The sequence below is a fragment of the Tupaia chinensis genome, unplaced genomic scaffold (assembly GCF_000334495.1).
Source record: "Tupaia chinensis unplaced genomic scaffold, TupChi_1.0 Scaffold000046_3, whole genome shotgun sequence".
Lineage (NCBI taxonomy): Eukaryota > Metazoa > Chordata > Mammalia > Scandentia > Tupaiidae > Tupaia > Tupaia belangeri.
In genome coordinates, this window is record NW_006159504.1 from 957268 (window position 1) to 970307 (window position 13040).

General features: G+C 44.6%; 1 protein-coding gene across 1 annotated transcript in view; it reads left to right on the plus strand.

Moving 5' to 3' along the window:
• The window catches only part of NSMAF (neutral sphingomyelinase activation associated factor), a gene marked incomplete at its 5' end in the record, with an annotated part of 59215 nt that overhangs the window by 44626 nt on the left and 1549 nt on the right, over positions 1 to 13040 (plus strand). The window contains 9 exon segments of the mRNA XM_014589925.2: positions 55 to 163; positions 1916 to 1974; positions 6033 to 6100; positions 7399 to 7466; positions 7850 to 7973; positions 10288 to 10371; positions 11399 to 11549; positions 12123 to 12225; positions 12359 to 12468. Coding sequence (XP_014445411.1) covers positions 55 to 163; positions 1916 to 1974; positions 6033 to 6100; positions 7399 to 7466; positions 7850 to 7973; positions 10288 to 10371; positions 11399 to 11549; positions 12123 to 12225; positions 12359 to 12468 — 876 coding nt within the window.

Below are 13040 nucleotides of genomic sequence, written 5' to 3' on the forward strand. Positions count from 1 at the left end.
CATCTGCTGCTGTTGTCTGTTAGCACTGGAGGTGACTCACTTAACTCACTGTAGTTTCTCCAGGTGAAGAGTCCTTCGAAGACCTGACGGAAGAAAGCAAAACACTGGCCTGGAACAACATCACCAAACTGCAGTTACACGAGCACTATAAAATCCACAAAGAGTAAGATGTCTCTGTGCTTCCTTTCAGCCGCCGGTAGTCCTCGCACAAGTTCCAGTCTAAGCCAAATCCAGGAAGAAAGTTTCCTTCCAGTGTCCTTGTTGTTGTTTTTGTCCTTCCCAAATACCTACAATGATCCGCCACTTGAGGTCAATGTAGAAAGAGGAAGTTTGGCACAAAATGATTTGGGTTGGCCGACCAGGCTGACATTTCAGCATTTTGTGATCCCGGAGTGCGAGATGGACTTTGCAGTGGTTTTGTGCCTCTCAAACTGGGGTACCCGACCCCTCAAATCTTGGTGGTGTAGTGATGGGAGGAGTATAGTGTGTCCTCCTAAAATGTTGAATTTACTGAGAACGTCAGAGGAAGTGCACCTTTAAAAAAAATCATAACGGGACCACCAGTTAGCGTAATGGCTATGTCGCTGGACTCCCATGTAGTCGACCGCGGTTCGCACCCCAGACCCGGTGGCTTAAAACTCATGCCGGGCACGTGTGCATGCATGCCCAAGATCCCGAGAAGAGAATGGAGGAGAAAGGATTGCAGCATGGCCGCAATCCCTCTCAAAAAAAAAATTATAACAAGGGTCAGCCCTGTAGCTAGTGGTTAAGGGATCCACATCCCGCATTGCTGACTGTGCTCACATCCAGTCCTGGCAGCTTCAGAAACCAGTCAGGCATGCATGCATTCCCCAAATCCTGACAAGATGGGAAATGGCGGGAAAGGGATGAGCGTGAGCACACCCAACTGGGGAGCATTTTCCCTCTTCCTGTCTCTCTGGCTAGTGCAGCTGCTCTGGCAATTAAAAAAAAGATAACAAACATGGATACAGACACACACACACACACACACACACACACACATACATATGTGTGTTTGTATATATATTTAGAGAGAGAAAAAGAGAACATGGGAAATTCATGTTAATGTTAAAAATGATGCCTGCACTTCAGAGGACCCGGGCTTGCTGTTGGGCCCAGACGGGACGGGATGTTCCTGTTCTCTGTCATTGAGCACATCCATCCACTCTGGTAGGAAGGTTGAGAAGCCCTGATCTCTCCTGGTCCATCTGGCTACAGAAAGAAAACCCAAGTCCGAGACTAGGTCCCCTGTCCTGCACCAAGGCCATCAGCAGCCTGCCTGACATTTTGGTGACACGGACACTGTGGGCTTCTGGTGGACCTGAATGTGCTGATCTACCTTAGAATCAGGGCTCAGAACCCCCTAAAAAGAGACAAGTATTTCACTGTCCTAGTAACAGCATTCCCTTTATCAACTTCTCTAAATGGCATGTAGAAAGGACCCTGCAATGCAAGGCAGGGAAGACACGAGTGAAACTTTAGGAGAACATGCTAGAAGCAGACAATCGTATCACCACCTAATAGATGCTAAGTACCTGAGACTCAGTAACAAAGCAAGTGAAGTGATCGGATTTCAGTTATTTTGGTGATAGTCAAATAAGGTGGGGTTGAACAAGCTTCCCAACAGTCAGAAATTGTCAGAATTATAGAGAACATTCAATTTGGCCACGAGAGAAATTAAGAGTGGAGATGTCTTCTAGCCGAAGGGTACAGCCAGTGCAAAGTTCACCATGGCCAAGCGATGACTTGGTAACGCATGGGTGTGTGGGCACATCCAGCTGACTGGCATGTAGGAAAACATGAAGGGATTGGTAAAATGAGACCGAGGACTCGAGACAGAGCAGGCGTCCTAACACATGCTCGATAGTTAATTACAAAATTTGCTTTTGAACAGGGCCGTCACTGGGATCGCAGTCTCTTGCAACGGCTCTTCAGTCTTTACAACGTCGCAAGGTAAGCTTTCCCACCTGAAGAGAGGTTTAGTCAGAATCCCAAGGCGTCCCAGTCTCTAGGCTTTCGGGCAGGGACTGTACTGTGTGTGCCGCGCCTCCGCATGAAACGAACTAAGGAATTCACGAGTGGAAGATTATGTGAAATTCCATCGTTACGTGCCAACGACAAAATGCAGCGCCTTTCTGTTGCTGATGAAGTTTCCCAAAAGGAGGGCATAGGACAGAAAGGGCTTTTTCCCGTGGCCTTGCTGGGTCGTGGCCTTTTCGTCCTGCCAGGACTGCTTTAGAGGAGGCTACACATGGAGGGCGGTGGGAGATGAGCCAGGGCTGTGTCAGCCATGGTGTGATGTGAGTGCGTTGATGTGTACGCACGTGGAAATGCAGATTTGCTGTTAGCCTTTTAGTGTTGTCGTTCAGGGTATATTTCTTTGGAATTTTTTTTTTTGGTAGGATTTAGCTCAAAATTGAATTGATATCTTATTAAAGTCCTTCTTATATCAAAATTTTAAAAAATCCCTGAAATACTTGGTTGATATGACTGACAGCTATATCTTAATAGTACATTATAATTTAGCTATCTTAATCTTAAAAATCAAAAACATAAAACTAGGTGGGGTGGCAGGTGATGTGGTGGTTAAGGGCGCTGGATTCCCATGTGGCTGACCACGGTTCGAGTCCCAGACCTGGTAGTTTGCTCTCTCTCTCTCTCTCACCCTGTCCCTCTCTGGTTAAATTAAAATAAATAAAATAAGGTTAAAACTAGGCAAAATACTTCTTTTACTGTACACACCATTGCTTCCCTTGGTGGTGTGCACAATACATAATTAAAGTATGTCTTGTCCCTCTTAGGTTCAGAGTGCTGGGTTGGTGCTCTGGAAGGTGTGGATGTAAGAAGAGCAGTATCTTTTTTTTTTTTTGGAGAGGTTTTTGCTATAGGGCGCATGCGCTCGCCAGACGGACAGAGAGTGACATAGAGACAGAAAGCGAGAAATCACCCCCCAGGGGGATGGTCACTCCGCAATCCCGTCTCCTCCATTCTCCTCTCGGGATCTTGGGCATGCACACACACGCGCCTGGCGTGAGTTTTAAGCCACCAGGTCCAGGACGCGAACCACGGTCTACTACGAGGGAGTCCAGCGACATAGTCATTATGCTAACTGCTGGTTCCCAGAAGAGCAGTATCTTACATGCTGGTCGTGCATGCATGTCTTTCTACAGTCTCAGTAGGATGGAGAGCTGGAGAAGGGATTGCTGTGTGACCCTTCCCCACTGAGGAGTACTTTCTCCTTTTTAATCTTTGGTGCACACGTGCCCTCTGGCAATTGAAAACAATGATAAAATAAAAAAAAGAATAAAAAGGGTAATTATCTTAGCTGTCCTGGTTTAGTAAGATGACAGTTTGACAAAGTTTGTAGCTGTTTTTTGTTTGTTTTTAATTTGTTTTTAATGTATGCATGTGAGAGTGAGTCTGGCAGAAGAGAGAGAGCTATTTGTGACAGTCTTGCTGTTGAGACCCTCCACCCTGGCCTCCCACTTAGCTAAGTTTATAGGTGTACCCCTGTGCCTGGCCATGTTCGGGTTGGTCTGGGAAGCAGACCCGGGCCTCCCATGTGGCCCCAGCCTCGTATAGCAGTGCTATACCACTTAGGCTACGATGGCTGGGCCCCGGAGCTGTTTTAATGAAGCTACTTGTTCTTTAATCATCATCACAGGAAATTCTTTTTTATCCATTAAGTTAAGAAACAATGTTCCATCTGAACACTTAGAGGAAGTCAGGGTTATGACTATGATTGTATTATCTGGGTTTGTCACGAACAACGGGTCTCGAACCTCCAGGCCATTGACTAGTGCTGCTCCCCGGCCTGCTGGGGGCCAAGCTACAGACCGGTGCTAGTGCACACAGTGGGGTGGGTGGCCAGCGAGCAAGGGAGGCTCCCTCTGTGTTTGCAGCTGCTCCCCACGGATCGTGTTACCGCCTGGGTTCTGCCTCCGGTCAGGTCAGCTATGGTACTGGATTCTCACGGGAGCACAAACCCTATTGTTGTGTGATTTTTTTTCATTGCATATTATAACGTGGTAGTGGGTGACATAGGGTGCATGATAGATGTGGTATGCTTGGATCATCCTGGTCCTGACCCCCTGCCACAGCTCCAACCTCCCATCACCACCCCACCTCACCCGCATCCATGGATTGTCTTCCACAAGGCAGGTCCCCAGTGCCAGGAAGGTTGGGGGAAACTGCTCTATAGCATCTTTATCTTAAGGTCTTTGAAATGCTACTCAGATTTATGGAACCAGCAGTTAGCATAATGGCTATGTCACTGGACTCCCACAGTCGACCGCGGTTTGAGTCCCAGACCCAGTGGCTTAAACTCACGCCGGGCATGTGTGTGTGCGTGCCCAAGATCCTGAGAGGAGAATGGAGGAGAAGGGATTGCGGCGTGGTCATCCTCCCCAGAGGGTGATTTCTCGCTTTCTGTCTCTGTCTCTCTCTCTCTCTCTTCCTGGCAAGCGCATGCGCCCTATAGCAAAAGCCTCTCCCCCCCAAAAAAAAATGGTACTCAGATTTCTTAAAACAGACTTCCCCATAAAGCACAGAAAATGCAGTGAGAGTTGACCACACCGGGCCACATCAGGGTCACTGAGGTGGCGCTCTGATAGAAAGTGAGGGAGCTCTGCCAGGATCGCCCCCTGCCGGGTCTGCCAGCATTCTAGCACCACACAGGAGCTCAGTCCTTAAGCAAAGCCTGTGCTTCTGGCTGGATTGGCAAATCCTTAGCTCACTGTGCTTCTATGGCTCTGTGTACTGAGTGCTAGGAGCGGCCAGGCTTCCAGCCCCTGAGGCTTAGTGACCATCAAGTTCCTTCCTTGTGGGGATATTTGCACAGTAAAGGGGAGAGTTAAGAAAAAAAAAATTAAAAAGCCTTTATTTTCCATTTGCTTCTTTTCACATTTAGATTTTCCGTTTGTATCCCTGACTTGTATGTGTGGCTCATGCACATCTTTTCCTAGATAATTCAGCATGCTTGGGGACTGGGCTCCCAAGACCACCACCTCTAAGCGTCCTCACTGCAGCTTTTAACACAATTCCCTCTTATCCATGGAGGGATCTTTTACCTTGAGGAAAACACCTGACTGACGGTTTTCTGTAGGGGACACCAAATTAAAAAGCTTAAATAGACTTTGTGGTGAACACTCAGAATTGTCTAACCGAGTCGGAATTAGGCTGCAAAAACAATCCCAGCTGATTATCCCCCTCTGGGAAAATTTCAGATGATAGCGTATTGATTCTGTTTATTTTCAAGGCTAGTGGTGGAGAATGTTTTATTTAGGCTCATGGTCACACACTGAGTATAGGTATTACCAAAATTAGCCTATAGAATTTTGCTTTCCTACAAGAAGAAATGATTTAAAGCTCATTTGGACATTTTATCGTGTCTCGTGTTGTATCTACAAGGTAGGAAATGGGTTGTTATGTATCAAATAGGGAAGGCTTGCAGCACATTAGAGAACTATAATTTGTGAGTCTTGTTTGTTTTAGGTTGTTTTGGTACACTTTTAGAGCTTCCTTATTAGACAAGGTATTTAAGTTTGAACATTTTAACTTGATTATTCTTTAGAGAGTTGGTGGTTCTCATCTGTAAATACCGATTCAGTACAAGGGTATCACACTGAAAGTGAGCTTTTTTTTTTTTTAAACTTCTATTGCCAAGATATATTTAATATTTAAATTGCTATCTTAATATTAAAATTGCTGTTTTCCTGCTCTTTAACTTTTAGCTTCTATCAGTTATTAGAATTAAGTCTTTCACGCATGCTGAAATGTCAGAAGGGTATCATGTCTGTGCTGGTTTTAAACTGATTTCCTTTCATGGAATTAAAGATAATAGGATCTGGGTGTTGGATCAGGCCTTAGGTCATCTAGTTCTGTCTACACGGAGTGCTCTGTAGGATTATCTGCCTGTTGGCCTCCAGGTACAAGAAGGATGACCAATCTCTGTCATCTGTAATGGCTTAGGAAATCTTCCTTATGTGTTTGCTTTCTCATTATTGAATTAGATTCTACCTTGAAGATGTTTTCTAAAGAATCCAAAATGCTACAAAGAAGTATATCATTTTCAAATATGGTAAGTTCATTTCAGTGTTATGATAGAAATTTGTATAGTAGTTTGTCATTTGTCCTAAAAGAACTGAGTTTTATTTCTGTGTGGTTTTTATAGAATACCTCAGATTACTTCCTTTCTTTCTTTTCTTTTTTTCTTTTCTTTTCTTTTTTTATTATTATAATTTTTTTTTTTTGCCATAGTGCATGTGTACTTGTTGGAGAGACAGAGAGAGGGAAAGTGAGAAATCACCCTCCCACAGGCATGGCCACTTTGTATTCCCTTCTCCCGCATTCTCCAGTCAGGATTTTGGGCATGCACATACACACACCCAGGTCCAGGGCTTGAACCACGATCAGTCACGTGAAAAATCCAGTGCCTTAATCACCACGCCACCTACTGGTACCCCTCAGATTACTTCTAAATTCAATTAAAAATTTTTTGAGGTTATCTATTTCTTGTATTATTGTGATTTCATTTTTAGCCTAAAAAAATGAGAGAGACCATCTGTAGACTTCTCAGTAAATCTTTTCCCTTTTTAAGTTCTAACATTAAATGCTTAGATGAAACTCAAATAACATACATTTAGGAGTTGTGAAATACCTAAGATGATAAAACCAATTCTTCTGAATTAATAGAAACCCAGAAGATTTTGAAATTCCCTTAAGAATTTTCGGGAACCAGCAGTTAGCGTAATGGCTATGTCGTTGGACTCCCACGTAGTCGACCGTGGTTCATGTCCCAGACCCGGTGGCTTAAAACTCACGCCGGGCGCGTGTGCGTGCATGCCCAAGATCCCGAGAGGAGAATGGAGGAGAAGGGATTGCGGCGTGACCATCCCCCCTGGGGGGTGATTTCTCGCTTTCTGTCTCTATGTCTCTCTCTGTCTGTCTGGCGAGCGCACGCGCCCTACAGTGAAAATCTCTCCAGAAAAAAAAAAAAAAAAAGAAAAGAAAGTTCATAAGAATTTTGGAAGTTTTTCTTACCACTTACAACTGTAATCCAGAGTGCATTTTCATTGTCAGGCGTTTCCTAACCTGGAGTGTTAATAAGACTCCCACTGGCCCTGGGCGATGAGGACCATCAGTACCCTTACGTGGTCAGGCAAGATCGAATACACCGGCCACATGGGGACATTCCTTCCTACGTGAGGCAGGAACCCACACATCTGAAATTGGCTACTTGAGAACCTGGGTTAGTGTGCGGAGAGTCACCGTAAAGAGAACTTGAGCATTACTTTTTAGGGAAACATTAAGATAGTACTACTGCGTTAGGGTTTACCACCATTACGACTTGTTAATGTTGACTCATTTGCATTTCAGGCATTATCATCCTGTTTGCTTTTACCAGGAGATGCCACTGTCCTAAGTTCTTCATGGGATAACAACATGTATGTATCTGTGTACATGCCTTTGTCATTCTAGTGCAGCACAGCTGCCTCTGTGGGTGTGAGGGACAAACAGAATGGTTTCATAAACAGAACAAGTAATGGAGATGATGTGGTGTGAAGGCGATGATTTAAATGTCACCACTTCTTCAATGGCATCTACTTTTCTCCGTGTTTTAAATTGAGGTGAAAACATGGATGAGCCAGACCTGGAAATTCCTAGTTTTAAATTCAAATTTTCATTAAATAACATGAGAATGGCAATTGGTAATTCCAGTGGGCCTCAGTAAAAGAAGCATTAAGCCGCACAATGTTTCTTGAGTATGTGTTTTAGAGTCTTAACATAAGGCTGGAATGCTGTTTTAATCATTCTTGTTATCTTTTAGCTATTTTTATTCTATAGCATTTGGAAGATGCCAAGACACGTTAATGGGACATCATGACGCTGTTAGCAAGATCTGTTGGCATGACAACAGGCTATATTCTGCGTCGTGGGACTCTACGGTGAAGGTTAATACATAATTTTTAACTTAAAATGTTTAGACATACAAATATTATGAACTGTTAACCTACCTATTGTTAATGTACTCAATCACTTAACTCTTTTTCACAAAATGTGTAAGTGGTATTTAAGGATACTGAATGTTACTGTATTTTTTAAAAAATGTATGCACCTCCAAATATAACAGGGAGTTATTACTGTTTCTATGCTGTGTATTCAGTTGGGGGTGAATAATTAGATATCAGTCATTCAAGAGCAGACTCATACAGAAACGTACAATAGCGGCCCTTCTTATCTGATGTGGTTGGAACTACTAATGGAGCAGTTATTCAGAAAGTTTCAGGTTAAAGTGAGGAAATCACTAAAATACTACATTTTATTTAAACTCAAAACATGCAAGTGCATGCATATTCACTCATTGACCACTCTTTTTGGCCTTTCCTATATAAACCATAGCAGTAGTCATCATTTTCAGTTTCCAGTTTGCATTTATGTAAAAACAGTTGCCATGAGAATTTTTTATTTTTTGGAGAGTTTTCACTATAGGGCGAATGCACTCGCCAGACAGAGAGAGAGAGACAGAAAGCGAGAAATCACCCCCCAGGGGGAATGGCCACGCCGCAATCCCTTCTCCGGTCTCCTCTCGGGATCTTGGGCACACACAACACGTGGCCGGCGTGAGTTTTAAGCCACCGGGTCCGGGACATGAACCACAGTCGACTATGTGGGAGTCCAGCGACATAGCCATTACGCTAACTGCTGATTCCCAGAATTTTTTTTTTTTTGGAGAGGTCTTTTGCTATAGGGCGCATCCGCTCGCCAGACAGACAGAGAGAGAGAGAGAGACAGAAAGCGAGAAATCAACCCCCAGGGGGGATGGCCACACCGCAATCTGTTCTCCTCCATTCTCCTCTAAGGATCTTGGGCACGCACGCACATGCGCCCGGCGTGAGTTTTAAGCCACCAGGTCCGGGACGCAAACCGCGGCCGATTACGTAGGAGTCTTATCGACACAGCCATTACGCTAACTGCTGGTCCCAGCCATGAGAATTCTTTCAAGAATTCTCTCCTCCATTCTTTCAAATAAATTTACTTGCCTATATCTAAATTTTAATAAGTTTGGTGACTTCCTTTTTTTTTTCCTTTTTTTTTTTTTTGTGGAAGTTTCTGCTTGCATTCACCAGAAAGACAGAGAAAGAGAGACAGAAAGCGACAAATGACCCCCCAGAGGGGATGGCCATGCCGCAATCCCTTCTCCTCCATTCTCCTCTCAGGATCTTAGGTACGCACACACACACACACACACACACACACACGCATGGTGTGAGTTTAAGCCGCCAGGTCCAAGACTCGAACTGTGGTCGACTACATGGGAGTCCAGTGACATAGCCATTATGCTAACTGCTGTTCCCAGTGACTTCCTTTTTTAAAATTTTTTTCTTTCCGGTTTTTCTCCTAGGGCCTATGTGCTTGCCAGAGAGACAGACAAAAGGAGACAGAAAGGGAAAATGAGAAATAACCTTCTAGGGAGGATGGCCACATTGAAATCTCTTCTCCATTCTCCTCCTGGGATTTTGGGCATGCACACACATATGCCAGGTCCTGGACTTAACCACTTCAGCAGGTGGGGGTCCAGCGCCTTAACCACCATGCCCCTTGCTGGTTCAGTGACTTCCTTTTTCAGTCTTCTTGAAACATGAATAAGTGTTCTCAAAACATAACAGCGCTTATGTACTCCAACTGAGGGGGCTTCAAAAAGTTAGTGGAAAGATGGAATTAAAGTCTGAGTTCATTCTGGTGCAAAAAGAAATGGAAATACTTATTTAGATTTTCATAGTATACATTTCCCATGAAGTTGCTGAAGACCCCCTCGTATCCCTAGTTCACATACCAATTAAATCCCATAAGTTACGAGCCAGCGTGGGGTTGGTGGTTAAGGTGCTGGACTCCCCACATCATCGACTGTGGTTTGAGTCCCAGACTTGATGGCTTTCTCTCTCTTCCTCTGCCTCTCCAGTGAACATATGTGCTCTACTGCAAATTTTAAAAAGTAACAATAATAAATTGAATTTTTAAAAAAATCCCCTAAGTTCTACAAAAAGCACAAGTGATGGAAACAGACACAATCCAGCAATGGACTCTAAGCGGGCTCTTGCTAGTGGGAAGCAAGTGCAGGCCTCGGCAGGGCAGAGGGAGGGCTGGGTATTCGCTTATCCATATGGGCAAGTATGTTAAATGGAAGTTGGTCAAGAGAGTTTCCTATACTTGTGAGAAATGTTACTTTAGATAATTGAAAATAACCTGTGGTGGGTTCTGCCCTAGGTGTGGTCTGGCGTTCCTGCAGAGATGCCAGGCACCAAACGGCACCAATTTGACCTGCTGGCTGATTTGGAACATGATGTCAGTGTGAGTACCAGCCCCCAAACTGCAGAGAGCCGAGCTTAGGCCCAGGGGCAGGCAAGCTCTTAGTTTTATGTTCCTTTGCTGTTTTTTAATTCTTATTAGAGGAGATAATAGGCTAAATTTCAGCTCTTTAGGTTGGCCCTTTAATTTTCCCAATTTAGGTTTTATTTCGTTTCCCTCTAATTTGCTTCTTTGCCCATCTTCAGACTTAAGTACCATCCACCTAGATTAATGAAAGTATCCATTTCTGAGCATGACATGGAATATTTGAGTTCCCTAAACTCTCTGGGCAACAAGATGGCACCTCGCCTTGTCCATGTTTTTTTGACCCGGAAGAAGGAAGGGACTGGACGTCCAGGAGTCAGCACTCGGGGACAGTGGCTGCAGTCTTGCCTGGCCAAGTGTACACGCCCCGCAGGCAGGGCCCCAGGATACTTCCTTCTCCTGGCTGTCCCAGCGCTGCATGCCAGTGTAGTTAGTAAGTACTGCCTTTTCTCTGAAGTGGAATGGATGCCTGATCGTCATGGTCTCCAGATTAGTGGAGGTTGAGAAATACTCAGTGAGGAGCCCCGCACCCACGAGCCCCTCAGTCCTGATGGCTGAGCTTCATGCAGGTTGGCCCCTCACTGTTTATTCCCGTAGTTATTCCGAGGCTGTCAGTCTCACTCTCTTTTAAAACAGCACTTTACTTACCATAGCAATACGTCGCCTTTCCTTTCCCCTGTTTACTAGCATCCGAAGAACTTATTTGTATTTTCAAATAAATTAGCACTGGCCGACCATGGTTCAAATCTGGACTTGGTGGCTTGCTGCTCACATTCTTTCTCCTGTGAGCACACGTACCCTACAGCAAATTAGAAAATAATGAATGAATGAGCATTCTATGGGAGGGCAGTAAAATGCATCCCCATTTCTACACCAGCACACTGCACAGTAGTTTTATCTTCCTCATGACCACGTACTGGAGTCCACCCAGGGCAACAGCCAGTGACTGTAAATCTAATGGACTTGCGTGGGCTTTCTTCCTTAGGTAGACACGATCAGTTTAAATGCAGCGAGCACACTGTTGGTTTCTGGCACCAAAGAAGGCACAGTGAACATCTGGGACCTGACTACGGCCACCTTACTGCACCAGATTCCATGCCATTCGGGGACTGTATGTGATACTGCTTTTAGCCCAGGTAGGCAATACCCTCTTTAATATGCTGATACCAAGTTGGAATTCTAAAATAATAAAATGTAAAAGGAAAAACACTACTAATTGCTAATAAGAGGTTTAGCCTATAGCTAAGGCTGTTTCATGCCAGGATTCAGGTGCTTTTGTACCTAGCAGAAAACAGGACTGGATGTTCTTCATTTCTCAGCTCATTAGACATAAATATGTAAGCAGTAAATAAACTCCTACCAGAGGGTCCCCTTGTCCCAGTCTCTCAGAAACAAAAGCATTTCAAGAATATAGTCATTGCTTAAGTACAAAGAGCTTAAAGAAAGTCACAGTGAGTAGGCCACAAGATTCAAAACAATCTCAGAATAACCTAAACCAGTGTTCCTCCACCTTTTTGACACCAGGGCCGAGTTCCGAGGAAGACGATTTTCCCACAGACTAGGACAGGGAATGGCGGGCAATTCACGTGTGTTATATTTATTAGTATCACTTTGTACTAAGGCTGGTTACCAGTCTGTGGCCTGGAGGTTGGGGACCCCGATCTACAGTCCATTCTGAAGCCACCATGTCTGTCTCACCTGTGTTGCAGACAGTCGCCATGTCCTCAGTGCGGGAGCAGACGGGTGTCTCAGCGTCATCGATGTGCAAACAGGGATGCGCATTTCTGCCCTGACGTCAGAGGAGCCCCAGAGGTGTGGTCCCGGGTTGCTGTAACCTTGAAGACGGCTTTGAGCATGCCCAAAATCATCATCTTTGGGCTTACTTTGGCCAGTGTGCTACCCCTCCCTTCAGCCTGATGTGATTATTTCTAAATCATTCTTGCAGGTGCTTTATTTGGGATGGGAATTCTGTTTTATCTGGAAGTCAGTCTGGTGAACTGCTTGTTTGGGATCTCCTTGGAGCAAAAGTCAGTGAGAGGATACAAGGCCACAAAGGTAAGAGCTACACAGGAACCATCTGGATCTGGGTCTCTAAGGTAACAGTTCAAAGCTGCCTTTTCCTTCTCAGGCAAAAAACACGCCACGTGTTCTTCATGCCATAAACATTTCTCTTGAGCACCATGCTTGGCTGGGTCATGCTTCTCACAGGTCACTCTGTGTTTAGATTTATGTTGACAGACATCTGACCACAAAAAGGAAGCATTTACATTAACTATTTTTTAAAATTTCCCAGAGGGAATAAGAACTCACCAGAGAGCAACTGAGAGGGGAAGTGGAAAGCAGCCTCTATGGAGATAGTCACACTGCAATCCCTTCTCTCCCTTCTCTCCTTCCTCTCTCCCTCTTTGGGGTGTGGGCATGCACACACACATCCCGGCATATGAAGGTCACCAGATCCAACACTCAAGCCGCAGGCAGCCATGTGGGCTCCAGTCACTTTAAGAACCACACCACGGGCTGACCCTACATTCACTTCTAGATGGAGAGTTAAAAACTATAGTCGAGCTGTAAGGTTTTTTTTTTTTTTTTTTTTTTTTTAAAAAAAAAACAAAGGGGAAAAAAAAAAA